The sequence below is a fragment of the Mustela nigripes genome, chromosome 13 (genome assembly GCF_022355385.1).
Source record: "Mustela nigripes isolate SB6536 chromosome 13, MUSNIG.SB6536, whole genome shotgun sequence".
NCBI classification, from domain to species: Eukaryota; Metazoa; Chordata; class Mammalia; order Carnivora; family Mustelidae; genus Mustela; species Mustela nigripes.
Window position 1 is genome coordinate 16,438,890 of NC_081569.1, and position 17,313 is coordinate 16,456,202.

Consider the following 17,313-nt stretch of genomic DNA (forward strand, 5'->3'; position numbering starts at 1 on the left):
AAGTAACCCAATTAAAAAGTGGGCCAAGGATTTCAATAGATATTTTCCCAAAGGGGATGTATGAATGGCCAATAAGTACATGAAAAAATGCGTCACAGCTTTGGCCATCAGAGCAATGTGGCTTAAGACCACAGTGAGATACCACTTCCCACCCAGTCGGATGGAGAGCATACAAAAACAGACAATAAACAAGTGCCAGGATGGACATGGAGAGATGGAAGCCATCAGAGGTTACCAATGGGACTATTCGTGGTACACCTGCTGTGGAAAATAGTTAGTGGCTCCTCAACAAGTTATATAGAGAATTACCACGTGACCAGCAACTCCGCTCCTGGGTATATACCCAAGAGAATTGAAAATACATGTGCTCCCAAAAACTTGTACACAAATGTTCATGGTGCCATTATTCGTAATGGCCAAAAGGTAGAAACAACACGTGTCCATCAACATATATACAGATAAGCACACATGCTCGAGTCATGCAGTGGGAAATGATCCAGCCATAGAAAGGAATGCGGCTCTAACACACACTACAGTGTGGGTGAATGTCGAAGACATTATGATCAGTGAGAGAAGCTAGACACAAAAGGCTACATATTATATGATTCTAGGGCTGGAAATGTCCAGGAAAAACAAATTCACACAGGCAGACTCCTTGCCAGGGGCTGGACAAAGAGAGAAATGAGGGGTGACTGCTGATGGGTAAGGGGTTTCTTTTGGGGACGATGAAAACATTCTAGAATTCAAGAGTGGTGACTGGGGCACAACTCTGTGCAAATACTGAAAATCACTGAAAGGGTGAAATTTATAGGACATGAATTGTATCTCAATAAAGTTGTTGTTTGAGGGAAAATAAAACTGAATTTGGTTGTTGTTGTTTTTTTTTTTATTCATTCAAGCGAGGAGGAAAAAACTGTATTATCAAATCCTTCTCTAAACCAGACCCAGAAGAATACTGGTCATTCATTCAGTATTTGTAGGTCCCAATGAGGGAGGTCAAGTGGAATTCCATACCACTACAGACAGATCCACCATTTTAAGACTGCCAAGAAGCACCTATGGAATTAAGATAAATATGTCAATCAAATGAAAATGGGCAGACATGAGGCAAATAGTCTAAATTCTACACTAGTTACTACCTTTATCATCAAATCTGCAGTGGAGCAGACGCCACAGGGACTCTGAGGAGCTGCTGTGGCACCTGCCCTCACCCCTACCATCCTAGGTCTTGGCTTTACAACTGCTCCATAAAGCCACAGCCCATCCAAGACCTTCAGGCCTGACATCACAGAGCCTGGAGTTTGTGTCCAACCCAATCACTCACTAGCTGTGTGGTTCAGCCTCAATTTCTTCATCTGCAAAACAGTACCTTGAGGATTCTAAAATTAGATAATCCCTGTAAAGAGTCTGAGGACATAGGCAAGTACCTAACACAATGTCTGACTCAGAGTGAGTACCAAAAAAATAATACTTGGACACAATAAGCAAAAATTTTCCTACACACTAGAGAGACGAAGGGGATTTAGTTTTAAAATGAAGACACAAGAGGCCACTCAGGAAGGTAAGAGAGATCTGCCAATAGCCAGATGTCTGCAGCATACAGCCTTTTATTACTATTTTCCTTACTGGCAGGGCATTCTAGATTGAATTGCATCCCCTGGAAATATGTTCCAAGACCTAATATCCAGTACTTGGGGATGTGACTTATTTAGAAATAGTCTCTACAGATGATGAAGTGATGATGAGGTCATGGGGGGGTCCTAATCCAAAATGACTGGTGTTTATATAGAAAGGGGGGATCTGGACAGAGGGAGACCCACACTGAGGGAAGATGATGTGAAGACACGGGGAGAAGGCCATCTCCAGGCCAAGGAACTCCTGAGGCCACCAGCAGCCAGGACATAGGCCTGGAACAGAGTCTCCCTCATGGCCCTCAGAAGGAACCCTGATTTCAGGCATAGTCTCAGAGGCTGGGAGACAACACCTTTCTGTTGTTTCAGCGCTGCCCCCCCCCCACCGCGCCCCACCCCATCTGTGAAACTTTGTTTCTTGCAGCCCTGGAAGATGAGTCCACAGAGGCCAAGTGCTTTCGATCATTAACATGATAATCAACACACTGACTTTAAAACCTGTTTCGCAATATCTGTTCCAGTCTACACCACCTCACCTTCAAGAGACCTTCTCTGGCAGGATCAGAGGTCCGTAGGACGTCTTCGGTGGGCCACCAGGACTCCTTTATGTACACAGCCACCACTAGGGAGAAAACCAAGAGAAAATGAAGAGGAGCGCAGAGCCAGCCAGCCAAGGCCACCGCGGAGCGGGTTCAACGGAGTGCAGCCGCTGTCAAGGTGCAAAGGACAAGTACGTGTGGGCAAAGAAGGTGATGTTTCTAGAGCTTAGTTCTCTGAGAGCACTGACCAGGACCAAGTGGCCACTCTCACCCAAAGAGGACTTCACTGAGGTCTTCACAGATGGCCTGCTGCCGCCTCCAAAACTAAGTGCATCTCCGGATGAGACTGGGCAAAAAGTGCTACACACCAACACGGAAAAATTCGACGGAAAAGAGGGATGCCTGGGGGGCTCAGTCGTTAAGCATGAGTCTGTCTTTGGCTTGGGTCATGGTCCCAGGGTCCTGGGATTAAGCCCCCCATCAGGCTCCTTGCTCAGTGGGAATCTTGCTTCTCCCTCTCCCCCTACCCCCACTTGTGTTCCTGCCCTCGCTTGTCTCTCTATCAAATAAACAAAATCTTTTTAAAAAATTGATGGAAAAGAATCACATTTTCTTTTCAAAGTCCAGTTACATGCCACAACTCAGAACTCCCCATGCAGTCAAATCCAACATTATCAAAGGGCATTGAGCACAGAATCTTCTAATTTTTTTTTAAGATTTTATTTATTTGATTGAGAGAAAGCATGAGCAGGGGGAGGGGCAGAGGGAGAGCGAGAAGCAGACTCCCATGCTGAGCAGGGAGCCTGACACAGGGCTCGATCCCACGACCCTGAAATCATGAGAGGAGCTGAAGGCAGACTCTTAAGCAACTGAGCCACCCAGGCGCCCCATGAGCACAAAATCTTACCGCTCTCTGCACTAGGCCTGGCACTGTCTTCTTTTCCATGATTTTTTTTCCCTTTTCACAGTGAAACTGCCGCCTGTGTTTTTCTGAGGAGGACACTGACACGCTGAGCAGCAAGTAGCTTGAAGGCAGCCAGCAAGGGGGGCCTGAGGTGGGTCCACCCCCAAGCCATGGACTGCAAGTGCAGTGCTCTCTCGCAGAGGCCAGAAATGAGTGAGGGGTTAGGAAATGGTGTGAACCATGCAGGGGTTGGGGGTGACTTTGAATAAGGAGGCTCTCCTGCAGAAGGAAGAGAGATACCTTCTCCCCCCACTTCTGCCCCATCCCAGTCTAGACAGCTCCTGAAGCTTCTGGATTCTGCCCATTCCATGTTTGGGCATCAGTCCTGCTATGGTAGAGATGACCTTGGAAAAACCGCAACCACACAAAGCCCCAGGCTCCTCATCAGTGTTGCCCAAACTGATCACCTGAGATGGCTGACAAGTTCCGATGAAGATGGGGTGTGAAACACCCGCCACGGAGCCCGGTGTGCCAAACGCGCTCGGTGACAGCTGATAAATGTCAACTGTCCCCTCTTTCCCCCAGCCCCACCCACACCGCTGCCACCAAATCAACCAGCTCCACCTGCCGCCTCGCGATGAGCTCTGTCCCCTCCTCCCCAGCCCCAGATGCCAGCAGGGTCCTGTCACCAACCACAGAAGACTGGGATAGTACCTCACCTGGTCCCCTGCCCCAGTCTCCCCCTCTGACCCATCCTTACCGAGTGGCCGTTCCAAAGGCAAATCCAGTCATAGCCTCTGCCTCTTGCCTCTCAGCTGGGCAGCCTTCCTGTCCTTGCTTAGGGATTCCATTTAAACAGCAAAGTTACTTTGGTTGTTTTCTTGCATGTTTGTTTTTATTTAATTAAGATCATTTTTTACAGCAGTTTTAGGTTCACTGAAAGGAAGGTAGAGAGACTTCCCACATGCCCGTACATATCACGTCCCCCAGTGTCAGCATCTGCCCCAGAGTGGGGACATTTGTTAAAAGATGAACCTACACGGACACATCAGAGTCAAAGCCCATAATCTGCATTACAGTCCATTCTTGTTCTACATTCTATGGGTTTGAGCAAATATGCAATGATACGCATCTATCATTATGGATAGATTATCATATGCATAGTAATTTTCACTGCCCTAAAAGTCCTCTGGTCTCCATCTATTAAACCCCTGCTCTCACCCCCCACTCCACCCCTGGGAACCACTGACTTTTTTTTTTTGTCTCTATACTTTTGCCTTTTCCAAAATGTCATTTAATTGGAATCTTATGGTCTTTTCAGATTGTCTTCTTTCACTTAGTAATATACCGTTAAGTTTCCTCCCTGTCTTTGCCTGGCTAGAGATCTCAAAAATCTTTTTAGCACTGAAAAATATTCCATTGTCTGGATGTACCACAATTTCTCTTCTGGTATCTTTTTTCCACCCGCTCTTATAAAAATTGTCATTTTTACACCAACTTCTCAAGCCACACATCTGAGCCTGAGCCACATGATGAAAAGATGCACCTTCCCAGTCCAATCATTTTAGCTGAAGATGTGTAGGAAAACAACATGGAACAGAAAACAAGAGTTACTTGAATACTTATATAAGGCTCAAGACTTTTCAACTAATTTTGTGGGCCAATGAGGTAAAGTTTGCTACCACTTTCTTCCCTATTTCTGTCTGCTCCTTGAGGAACTTTCGTAGAAAATTCTGTGAAGACCAGGTTACAACGACATCAGTCAGTGATTAAGCGTGAACTCTGCCCAGCCAGCCTTCTCTTCCCCAAAGACATGTCAGTTTCATCTCACTGGTAAATTACATCATCAACAATAGTTCCAAAGCTGATTGAGCTGGCTGAGAGAGAAGGGCCAATTAAATGCCTGACACCTGCCTTCATTTATTCAATTAAATTCATGTTCGAAATGGCACCTACTAGAACTTACAGGAGGTTTATAAAGCCATAAGGATTATTTTCCTGCTTAACAAGGTGAATCAATAAAAGATGTTCCATTTACTAATACAGTCTATTACTATAATACAGATGTTCAATTTGCTAAGACAGTTTCAAACAGGACACATGTTACGATTTGGCATTTGTGTGGTGCCTTGCAAGTTTCATGGTGTTCTGCAGAGCATTAATTAGTCACACAAGTTGTCACAAAGTAGATTGAACTGGTTTTTGGTTTTTTTTTGTTTTTGTTTTTGTTTTTGTTTTTTCAAAATGTATCTGAAGCTGGTAAGGATATATAACAGCGAAGGGGAAGTTAAATCAAATTTAACAGGCCTAAAATAAATTGTCCTCCAAACCAAGTCTTAAAAGAAAAAAAAAGAAAAAAAGAAACCAGAATCTGCCTTCTGGAAACCAGCAGCTTTTGATTGGAGAAGCATAATACCCAGTCAAGAGGAAACGGTAGGAGAGAACGGTAGCAGAGTCCTGGGAGAGAGGCTGTATCCAGCTCAGCGAGGACAAAGGACAGATTCTGGGGACTCTGACAAGCACTGTAGGGCCAGCCTCAGGGCACCACAGAGACCCTGAAGCCAACTAGTTCCAAGAGTTAGAAAGTAGAAGCCACGCATCTGTGGTTTAAAAAAAAAAAAAAAAATGCTCAGTCTCCTTTAGGCTCTCTCCCATCTAGGGCCAGAGCAGAGACTGGATGCTCACAGAAGGCTGGGACAGTGGTGACAACAGTCAACAGGGCACTAAGAGTTAAAAGCCAACCTCGCTGCGTGAATTTAATTTCCCTACCCCCTGAGTGACAGGCGATGTGGATGACAGAGAAATGTCAGTGATGGAGTCTCCTCTGTGACACTCCAAAGTTTCCCAAACAAGTTAAGACAGTGAGGTTGCCTAAGGCTAAGTCCCAGTGGTCCGGCTTCTCTGAAGCTCAGCATGATCAACTCTATCCAGCTACCCGTGGCCGAGTCCCTGAACCTGTGAACAGTGCTGTCTATCCCAGGACCCCAGCAGCGGATGAGTCAGTCCCCATCCTTGCCCCTGGGGGGTGGCGAGCTGCAGAGGAAGAGAACAAACAACAATCAAGTTGCTCCAGTACAGGCTGGGGACATGAAAGGTGCTAAACTCGAGATGGGAACCAATGTGTCACCAGGACCCAGAGGACAGGCAATTCTGTGGAAGGGTACTAGAAAAGCATCCCCAGGGATTTCAGACAGCTTGGGTTCTGGATCAATGGGTGAGGTTTCAACAGGCAGAGATGACAGACAAGGGCAATACCAGCAGGGTAACCTGTGAGCAGAGGTACAGAGCCCTACAAGTCCAAGGTCACACTCAGGGCATCACAACAACAGGGATAGCTAGAATGAGGTCTACACAGTGGAAAGATGCGGTTGCAAACTTTGATTACAAGGAGGTTTCAGAATACAAAGCTAATATACAAAAGCCAACTGCTTTCCTATATACCAGTCATGAACAAGCGGAATTTGAAATTAAAAAACACAACACTATTCACATTAGCACCCCCAAAAATGAAATACTTTGGTATAAATCTAACAAAATGTGTACAAGATCTACAAGAAAAATCACAAAACACTGAAAAACAAAGTCAAAGAACAAATAAAGAGATAGTCTATGTTCATGGATATGATGACTCAATATTGTCAAGATGTCAGTTCTTTCCAGTTGGTTCTATGGATTCAATGCCATCCCAATCAAAATCCCAACAAGTTATTTTGTGGATATCAACACACTGATCCTAAAGTTTATACAGAGAGGCAAAAGACACAGGATAGCCAACATGAGATTGAAAGAGAACAAATTTGGAGGAATGACACTACCCAACTTCAAGACTTACTATAAAGCTACAATAATCAAGACAGTGTGGTTTGGTGAAAGAAGAGACAAAAAGATCAATGGAACAGAATGAAGAGCCCACAAAAATGAACTATTGGGACTTCATCGAGATCAAAAGCTTTTGCACAGCAGAGGAAACAGTTAATAAAACCAAAAGACAACAGACAGAATGGGAGAAGGTATTTGCAAAGGACATATCAGATAAAGGGCTAGTATCCAAAATCTATAAAGAACTTATCAAACTCATCACCCAAAGAATAAATAATCCAATCAAGAAATGGGCAGAGGACACAAACAGACATTTCTGCAAAGAAGACATCCAGATGACCAACAGACACATGAAAAAGTATTCCACATCACTCGGCATCAGGGAAATACAAATCAAAACTACAGTGAGATACCACCTCACACCCAGTCAAGAATGGCTAAAATTAACATGTCAGGGAATGACAGATGCCAGCGAGGATACAGAGAAAGGGGAACCCTCCTACACTGTTGGTAGGAATGCAAGCTGGTGCAACCACTCTGGAAAACAGCATGGAGGTTCCTCAAAAAGTTGAAAATATGACCCAGCAATCACACTACTGAGCATTTACCCTAAAGATGCAAATGTAGTGATCTGAAGGGGCACGTGCACCCAAATGTTTATAGCAGTAATGTTCACAATAGCAAACTATGGAAAGAACCTAGATGTCCATCAACAGATGAATGGATAAAGAAGATGTGGTATATATACAATGGAATACTATGCAGCCATCAAAAGAAATGAATCTTGCCATTTGCAACGTTGTGGATGGAACTAGAGGGTATTATGCTGAGTGAAATAAGTCAATCAGGGAAAGACAATTATCATATGATCTCCCTGATATGAGGAAGTTGAGAGGCAACGTCAAGGGTTTGGGGGGTAGGAAAGGAATAAACAAAACACGATGGGATCAGGAGGGAAACAAACCATAAGAGACTCGTAATCATAAAACAAACTGAGGGTTACCACAGGGAGGTGGGTAGGGAGAGGGTGATTGGGTTATGGACACTAGGGAAGGTATGTGCTATGGTGAGTGCTGTGAAGTATAAACCTGGCAATTCACAGACCTATACTCATGGGGCTAATAATACATTATATATTAATAAAAAAAATAGTAAACTGACTTTTATATAGTCAGTTTTATATAGTAAATATTGTCAACTGACTTTTGACAAAGGAGCAAAGGCAATACAATGGAACAAAGAAAGTCTTTCCAACGTACGGTGCTGGAACAACTGGACACCCACACACATAAAAATGAAGCTAAACACAGACCTCTTACCCTTCACAAACACCACCTCAAAAAATGTAATCATCATGCATTCCATGATCTCTAACGGACTTCACTGCCAGCAAATAAGATGACAAAAAGCATTTAGATGTGGCCCCATCCGTCTGTGTAGGGAAAAGATTACAGACTTCAGAACCACATTGGGCTCAAATTCCGGCTTCTTCCACTACTGATTATGTGACCTTGACCCCCTCCCCAAGCCTAAATTCCCCTACCTGTCAAGTGGAGACCAGAATATCCTCTCACCTGGTCATTATACAGGTTAGGTGAAAGAGCTCACTTCCTCAAACTGCTTTTCCTAACGTGTCTGAAGCTTGTCAGTGGTTTCCAGAAACTTCCTCCACTTGCTTCAAGTGGTGCACTGGGGTTTGGAAGAAGGATGAAAAGCCCTTTGTTATTTGTTGGCTTTTGTCAGCGAGACAATGGAAACTTGCTTCATAACATTCCCATCTCTTCCTGGGAACTCCCATTCCAAACTTTCTGTTCTGGTTTGCACAAAAATGTCTGTCTTTCTCCCCTCCAACTTGACTACTGCGGTCCTGCCTCCTCCTTCAAGAGGATATAGGTTTCTACCCACCACATCGTCTCATGCCAGCTCCTTTTTCTGTTAAGGAGTCTGAAGCTGACCACAGCATCCTTCTCCTTCCAAGGCATCCTTGGATGGATCCTTTTCTCCATCCTTTTCTCCTTCCATCATGCTTAAGACATACACTTGAACCCACGGGGTACCTCCCAAAACTTTTAAACCTTTCATCTTGCCTACTAAGAATTCTTAAAAGAGCTATCAGAAGAGACCCCGAATTGCTAAGGAAATGTTGGAAAAGAAAAACAAAACGGCCTGATTTCAAGCTTTACTACAAAGCTGTGCTCACCAAGACAGCATGGTACTGGCATGAAAACAGACACATAGACCAGTGGAACAGAGTAGAGAGCCCAGATATGGATCCTCAACTCTATGGTCAAATAATCTTCAACAAAGCAGGAAAAAATATACAGTGGGAAAAAGACAGTCTCTTCCATAAATGGTGCTGGGAAAATTGGACAGCTATATGTAGAGGAATGAAACTTGACCATTCTCTTACACGATACACAAAGATAAATTCAAAATGGATGAAAGACCTCAACGTGAGACAGGAATCCATCAGAATCCTAGAGAATAGAGGCAGTAATCTCTTCGATATCAGCCACAGCCACTTCTTTCAAGATATGTCTCCAAAGGCAAAGGAAACAAAAGCAAAAATGAACTTTTGGGACTTCATCAAGATTAAAAGCTTCGGGGTGCCTGGGTGGCTCAGTGGTTTAAGCCTCTGCCTTCGGCTCAGGAAATGATCCCAGGGTCCTGGGATCGAGCCCCGAATCAGGCTTTCTGCTCAGCGGGTAGCCTGCTTCCTCCTCTCTCTCTGCCTACCTCTCTGCCTACTTGTGATCTCTGTCTGTCAAATAAATAAATAAAATCTTTAAAAAAAAAAAATCAAAAGCTTCTGCACAGCAAAGGAAACAGTCAACAAAACAAAGAGGCAACCCACAGAATGGGTGAAGATATTTGCAAATGACAGTACAGACACAAGGCTAATATCCAGGATCTATGAAGAACTTCTCAAACTCAACACACACAAAACAGATAATCATATCAAAAAATGGGCAGAAGATATGAACAGACACTTCTCCAATGAAGACATACAAATGGTTATCACACACATGAAAAAATGTTCATCATCACCAGCGATCAGGGAGATTCAAATTAAAACCACATTGAGATACCACCTTACACCAGTTAGAATGGCCAAAATTAGTAGGACAGTAAACAACAAGTGTTGGAGGTGATGTGGAGAAAAGGGAACCCTCTTACACTGTTGGTGGGAATGCAAGTTGGTGCAGTCATTTTGGAGTACAGTGTGGAGATTCCTTAAGAAACTAAAAATAGAGCTTCCCTATGACCCTGCAATTGCACTAGTGGGTATTTACCCCAAAGATACAGATGTAGTGAAAAGAAGGGCCATCTGTACCCCAATGTTCATAGCAGCCATGGCCACAGTCACCAAACTGTGGAAAGAACCAAGACGCCCTTCAGTGGATGAATGGATAAGGAAGATGTGGTCTATATACACTATGGAGTATTCTGCCTCCATCAGAAAGGATGAATACCCAGCTTTTGTATCAACATGGACGGGACTGGAGGAGATTATGCTGAGTGAAATAAGTCAAGCAGAGAGAGTCAATTATCATAGGGTTTCACTTATTTGTGGAGCATAAGGAATAACATGGAGGACATGGGGAGATGGAGAGGAGAAGGGAGTTGAGGGAAATTGGAAGGGGAGGTGAACCGTGAGATACTATAGACTCTGAAAAACAATCTGAGGGTTTTGAAGGGGTCGGGGGAGGGAGGTTGGGTGAGCCTGGTGGTGGGTATTATGGAGGGCACGCATTGCACGAAGCACTGGGTGTGGTGCATAAACAATGAATTCTGTTACACTGAAAAGAAATTAAATAAATTAAAAAAGAGCCAACTCCTTTTTTTATCTAAACATGCTCTTCATAATGAATCAATAAACAAATCATTGCTGGGAGGCTGATATGATGTTTCCATAACATGGGGTAAGGAGAGCTGGTTGTCACCTGTCTCCTCAAAGGATGGGCCATGTCAGAGGGGAGCTTTCCTGAGGAAGATTCTGAGGCCACATTCCAAGTCAGCAAGGAGGAAGGAGCACTGGGACGGATTAGCAATGTCCGGACGGACAACTGAGGCACCCTGTGATTATGGGTGTCATCCCTCCTCATCCGCACCAACACAGGGGACAGCAGTAGGCGGCACCCCCGTTGTACACAGACCCTGCGAAGGTCACAACTCTGAAGCATCTGTTCCCCCACTGAACCCACATGCTGAGTCACTAGGATGTGCAAAGGACATAATAAACCCACTCGAGGAATTAAACTTAGACTCAGGCTTAAGACACTGACAGCTCAGAGGAGGAGGCAGTGCCCAGGACATGAAGCAGAAAGAAACCAAAATCAGCTCAGGACCTGAGAGAGGAAGAAGCAGGCATCCCCACCAAGGGGCCAGGAGTCCTTGGTGGAAGGTGCCTGCAGCAGACCTCAAGAAGGAGGCAGGAAAGGGGACTCCGGCTGGGGTAGGGGAGAGAGCCTCAGACATGTGAGGCACACAACATGCCAGGCAAGGACTGGAAGGCTCAGGGAGCAGGGAGGAAGCCGGTCAGGGAAGAATCCAGGACCCTACTCTAGAGACCACCGCCGCCAGCGGAGGAAATAAAGGGACACGAAGGGACAGCTGCAGGTTTAAAACAGTAATGCTTCCCACAAACACAGGTGCAGGTCCTCACCACATGTCTGGCACGATGCCAAGGGCGGGAATCTCAGCTCCTGCTTGCCACAGCTGATTCTTGTGTTCCAGGTGAGGCTCAGAGGGGCTAGGAAACTGGCTCAAGGTCATGTGCCTACAAACAGCAGCACTAGGACCGGGTGCAAATGGGGTCTGCTGGTTCCAGAGCCCCCGTGCTCCAGGTGAAGGAATCGACAGACAGCCAAGAGGACAGAGCTGGGGACCAGACCCCCATGAAAGCTCACGGAGTCAGAAAGAGAGAAATGAAGGCTGAGGAAGAGACAAGCCAAGACACTGTGACAAGAAAGGAGAGATCAGCACGGAAAGACCTTACCATGATGGATGCCTGAGCATTTCATTTTGCACTTCAGGAGGGGGCAGGGTCTGCCATTTACTTAGCACTAACAAGTGTCAGGCACTGTACTTGGCACCAGCAGGGGTAAGAAAGGTGACCAGGCCATGACCACACACACACCATGACCTTTGAGACATGAGCGGCAGCCACACCCCCTCCCAAGGGCTGTATGTTCATCCATTTCGGCTGCCACGACAAAATACCATAGACATTTATAGGTTTATCAACAGCAGAAACATAGTTCTCACATTTCTGGAAGTCTGAGATCGGGACGCCAGCATGAGCCGCGTCTGGCTGGAACCCTCCCTCCTCCAGGTTCCAGGCTGCTAACCTCAGGCAGGGTTCTCGCATGGTGGAAGGGGAAGGGGAGGCCTCTGGGGTCTCCTGGGTAAGGACACGATTCCCATTCATGAGGGTGGGGCGCCTCCCCCAAACCCCTCATCGTAACGCCATCACCAGGGTTTGGATTTCAACATATGAATTTATGGGGAGACGCAAACCTTCGGACCACAGCAGTCTTTCTGGAGGGCGGGGGGAGAGAGCCAGTATGGGCCAGAGCCAGAAGGGGCTTCACAGCTGGGGGCTGTGGGGACCAGGCTGCGGGAGGACCTTCACAGGAAGCCTCTGGAAGGGTCTGACCAATGAGAGACATAATCAGAGTGATGTTTTAGAAAAAGAAGACTTGGATTATGACCTGGTCGGAGGAATTAGCCCTTTGGGGTTTTTTTTGGTTTGTTTGTTTGTTTGTTTGTTTGTTTGTTTTTAAGATTTTATTTATCCATTTGTCAGTGAGAGAGAGACAGAGAGCACAGTCAGGCAAAGGGAGAAGAAGGCTCCCTGCTGAACAATGAGCCTGATGCGGGACTCGATTCTATGACGCTGGGGTCATGACTTGAGCAGAAGACAAACGCTTAATGACTGAGCCACCCAAGCGTCCGGGAAGTAGTTATTTTGAAGTTTAAAAAAAAAGGCGGGGGGGGGGGGGGGGGGCGCGGGGGGGGGGGGGGGGGTAGGGGGTTGGGGTGGGGAGAGGGGGGGGGGGGGGGGGGGGGGGCGGCGCCTGGGTGGCTCAGTGGGTTAAGGTCTCTGCCAGGATTGCCAGGGGGAGAGTACACATTCCCTGGGAATCGGGCTGGTCTAAGGCAGAAAAGAGGAAGGCCGGGGAGTCAGGGGAGGCTGGGGTGGCAGGTGGCTCTGGAGCCTGAGTGAGAGACACAGGTGCCTTGACCAGGCAAAAGGCAAGACAAAAAAGATGGAGACATGAAGGTTTCAGGTTTGAAATGCCTGTTAGAGAGAGGTCAGGGCAGCCAGGAGGCAGCTGGATACACAGCCCGGGGCTGAGCAGGGCCACAGAGAAGGTCCCTGTCCCCGTAGCATCCTGGGAACCAAAGGGTTGACACAAAATATATCTCACCTCCTCACACTAACTTCAAGTTCACGTACTGGTCCCTCGTCCATACATGTTCGATCACAACCGAAAGGCCTTTAAGTCCCCTGCTGACCACCCCTCACCCCACCTTGAGGGCTCCCCTGGAGTCTTAACTGCCGTTGATTGCCTCGTTACAAATCGAAGAAATATGTAGTTGGACCAAAAAAAAAAAAAGAGCACAGTTAAACCAAAGTGACAGGCCATTTTCTCAAAAGCAAAATACACGTGGGGGGGGAGGGGAACGCTGAAAAGTTCTGGCAGAGGACAGCACATAAACACATTCCAAGGCATTGCATGACTTTTATGCAACATTGAGTGAGCAGGTCAATAATTTAAGGGGAGGGGAAAAATACGCAAGTTGACATAGCAACTGTCACATCGCATTACTCGGGCGACCGTTTCCATACAGATGTCTTCCTTAAAGGAAAACACTTCCCCAGATGCCCCATGAACTCGGGCGCCTCTCTGCCACGGAGGAAGAAACATCTGGTTTGCGGTATGTTTGCAACAGGCTTCCCTGTGGTTCTCGGGCCTTTCTTGCCTTAAGCAATTTTTGTTTGCATGAGTCTAGATTTTAACTCAGGGAAGAGGGACAAGAAGGGGTGCCTGGACCCTGAACGTCAGCTGGCCTGCAAGGTGTTGGAGCAGAGAGAAGCCCGCGCCAAAGCTAGCGCATCGAGGAAAGGAATCTTAAAATCACCAAGCTGGACCGAGGCAAGGGAGGCAGAGAGAGAGTGCAGACAGCCCAAAGTGCACTGGTAAAACCGTCAGATGCCTCCCAGACGCACCCCCGGCCCCAGACAATGGCTCCATCCCTGGCACTAGAAATATTTTCCTTGGACCTTCCCTGTTTTGCAAATACCATTAGTCCCTTGGTAAGAATGACATGTCTTTGTTTGCGGGATGCTGTTTTCCCCTACGGTGAAATCCAACTCACAGTAAGTGCCATAAATTAACAGGGAATCAAGAAGAAAATCCCAAACAATAGCCAACATGTGTTCCCAAAACACGATGCTGTCACTGCGAATAGTTTTTCAATCTGCATCCGTCGCTGCCCAAGGAAAACAGAACCCTCCGTTTCAGGCGTGGAGCTCCTCTGGCTTAAGTGAACTCAGGTCCTCCCGAACCTGGGGGGTCGCCTTCGCAGCAAGAAAGAGCAGGTTTCTAAACTGAAGCTGCCTCCCTGGCCAGAACTCTTTTCCCCCTAACTGTCAAACCTACTTAAGTGGGTCTCTACCAGAGTGGAAGGGGGGACAAGGGGCCTGTCCTGGGCTGACGTTGATCTTTGCTTTACCCAAAAGGCAGGCACAGACTCCAAACACCCCGATCCTGGATGGCTCAGTTGGTTAAGCCTCTGCCTTTGTTTGGCTCAGGTCATGATCCCAAGGTCCTGGGATGGAGCCCCATGTCGGGTTCCCTGCTCAGAGGGGAGTCTTCTTCTCCCTCTCCCGCTGCTGCTCCCCCTATTTGTACTCTGTGTGTGTGTGTGTGTGTGTGTGTGTGTGTCAAATAAATAAATAAAACCTTTAGAGAAAAAAAAAAAAAACACCAAGCTCCAATGTCCACACGATCATGGGAAGCTACCCCAGTGGAGTGTCAAATAACCAGGTGGTTCCTGGACACTAGGATTCGTGAATGTGTGGGGTCCTCATGCTTCAAAGCAGAAAAAGTGCAATTACTTCTCGTGCTGAAAATCAGATTTCGCCAGGCCTGCAAGCCTTGCCTCCATCCAACCCCCATAGTAGCTTGCTTCTTACCGCACATCCAGAAGCCCCCATTTCATTGGGTCAGATTGACAGGCCCGTCCTGCTAAGCAGAGCTGTGTTTAAGCCCCATCCATGCCCCCTGCCAGGAAGCCAGGCCTCTCACTTTAAGACACACTCAGGACAAGGAGCTGCCCTAGTGGTTCCCCTTCTGGGTGTCAGAAGTTCCCGGAACCCTTCTACCGCCACCTTCGGACCTTCCAACCTTGCCCCGCCCCCCAAAGTCTGGATAGCACGCTCAAAAGTGAGGAGCGTCCCCGGCAGGGTTCCCCAATTCTGAAGACCCCTGGGCAGCTCAGGGGGACAACTGCCATCCCCAACCCCTCACCCCCGACCCAGCACCCACCTGACCCGAAGGCAGCCCCAAGTCGGCCTGGACTCGGGCCCAGCGTGTCGCAATCCCACCAGACCTATGACAGCCACCAGGAAGGCGGGCTCCGCACCGTTTCCAGTTTCCTTTGAATGTTTGCCTTGGCTCTTGCTGTCACTGAAGGCCTAGCATGGGCATGCTTTTCCAGGAAAAAATCATCATTTTTTGATTCCCTGCTTGTTTTTCTCAGGGTGCACATGACATGCAATCACCAAAAACTGTAAATAAATTAGCAGCAATTTGAAGGATGAGTGTTATGCTTGGTCACAAAACGTCCTGGATCCAAGCAAGCTAGGGGGAGAGATGTTCTAATCAGAGAAGTCAACATGTGGTAAAGACAGCAAACAATCGCTCCCCCCACCGCCTTCTCCGGAAGGATCCTGCTTTCTGTTTGTCAGCCTCGCCGCCTCCCCGGCTCACGTCTGTCTGCCCTGCACAGGGACCGATGAGAATTTAGCCAACACCCTCTGGGAAGAGCACTCTCTGCTCATAGAACTGACCGTCCACCTAAGAAGATCAGCCACAGGAAATGACCAGAGACATGAACATGACCAGAGACATGACCGAGGACCAACTCAAAAGTGATGGGTCCCACCCTGATGGTGCACCCAGGGCACAGGGCTCCACCCAGAACCCTCCTTCCAATCTGAGGTCCCACAGACCCTTCGGACTGAGCTCAACTTATCCTCACCGCAGATTTTTCCTTCCAAATCACCTAGCACTGTTGACAGCACCACCAAGCCCAGCTGCAATCCAAGCTACTTCCGGCCCTTCGTCTCCGCGCCTGCCATCCACCCCCAATCCTGTGATCCCCACTGTTTCTCCAACCCGGGCCCTGCCCGCCAGGCAAGGCCTCAGCATCCCTCCCCTGGACGCTAAGCACCTCCAGAGGATCTATTGGCTTCTCCTCCCATGTGGTCATGCATGGTACATTCTGCTCAGGGCTGAAGATCCAAACAGGACCCATGTCTCAAGCCCCAGAAGCCCCCTGTCCTCCAGAGCATCACCCGGCCTCGCTTTCCCTGCCCTCAGCATGGCCTCCCTGCAGCCAAGGGCTGGGAACGTAAGGAGAAGGTTCTGTGAAAGGAAACTTCAAAATATTCAAAGAAGGAACTGATCTGAGTCATGGCCAGACCCTCCAACATGGAGAGATGCTGGGAGTTGGTTGGGGGGGGCACCTTCCAGGTCCCCTGTGCCTCTGCAGGCACTCCTTCAGGTCCAGAAGCCCCAGCCCTGGCAGAGGAAAAGCCTCTGTGATCATCATGTGACCACCGGTGAGCTCAAATGCCCGGGGAGAGAACCAGAGGTCCCAGGAAATAGATAGTGGACAATTCCTGCCCCCTATTTTGACCAGATCGCCACTTCCCTACCAAGAACTAAGGTTGGCCCCTCCCTACACCCAGCAAGACCCAAATGGCCCTTCATTCTGGAAACTTCTGTAGCACTGTGGCATTAGTTCTCCTTCATTTGGCTTAATTATAAATTATAATTTTTTTAAGACTTTATTTATTTGACAGAGAGAGATCACAAGTAGGCAGAGAGGCAGGCAGAGAGAGAGAGAGGAGGAAGCAGGCTCCCTGCTGAGCAGAGACCCTGATTCAGGACTCGATCCCAGGACCCTGAGATCATGATCTGAGCTGAAGGCAGAGGCTTTAACCCACAGAGCCACCCAGGTGCCCCTAAATTGCCATTTTTCATTAGCCTCTGGACATTCTTCGTCATCCCCTCTGATCATCTGACCACTAGGTTTCATATGAAAAACAAATAAACAAACACACACACACACACACACACAAAAAACGCTGAACAGATACTTGTCAGAAATGTGCTGGGGATAA

General features: G+C 47.4%; 1 protein-coding gene across 3 annotated transcripts in view; it reads right to left on the reverse strand.

Moving 5' to 3' along the window:
* LOC131999085 (protein FAM169B-like) overlaps positions 1-17,313 on the reverse strand; it is an 87,228-nt gene that overhangs the window by 37,494 nt on the left and 32,421 nt on the right. For all 3 annotated transcript variants that reach the window (XM_059371650.1, XM_059371652.1, XM_059371651.1), the window contains exon 4: positions 2,168-2,253. In XM_059371650.1, the coding sequence (XP_059227633.1) occupies positions 2,168-2,253 (86 nt within the window). The remainder of the gene's footprint in view (positions 1-2,167; positions 2,254-17,313) is intronic.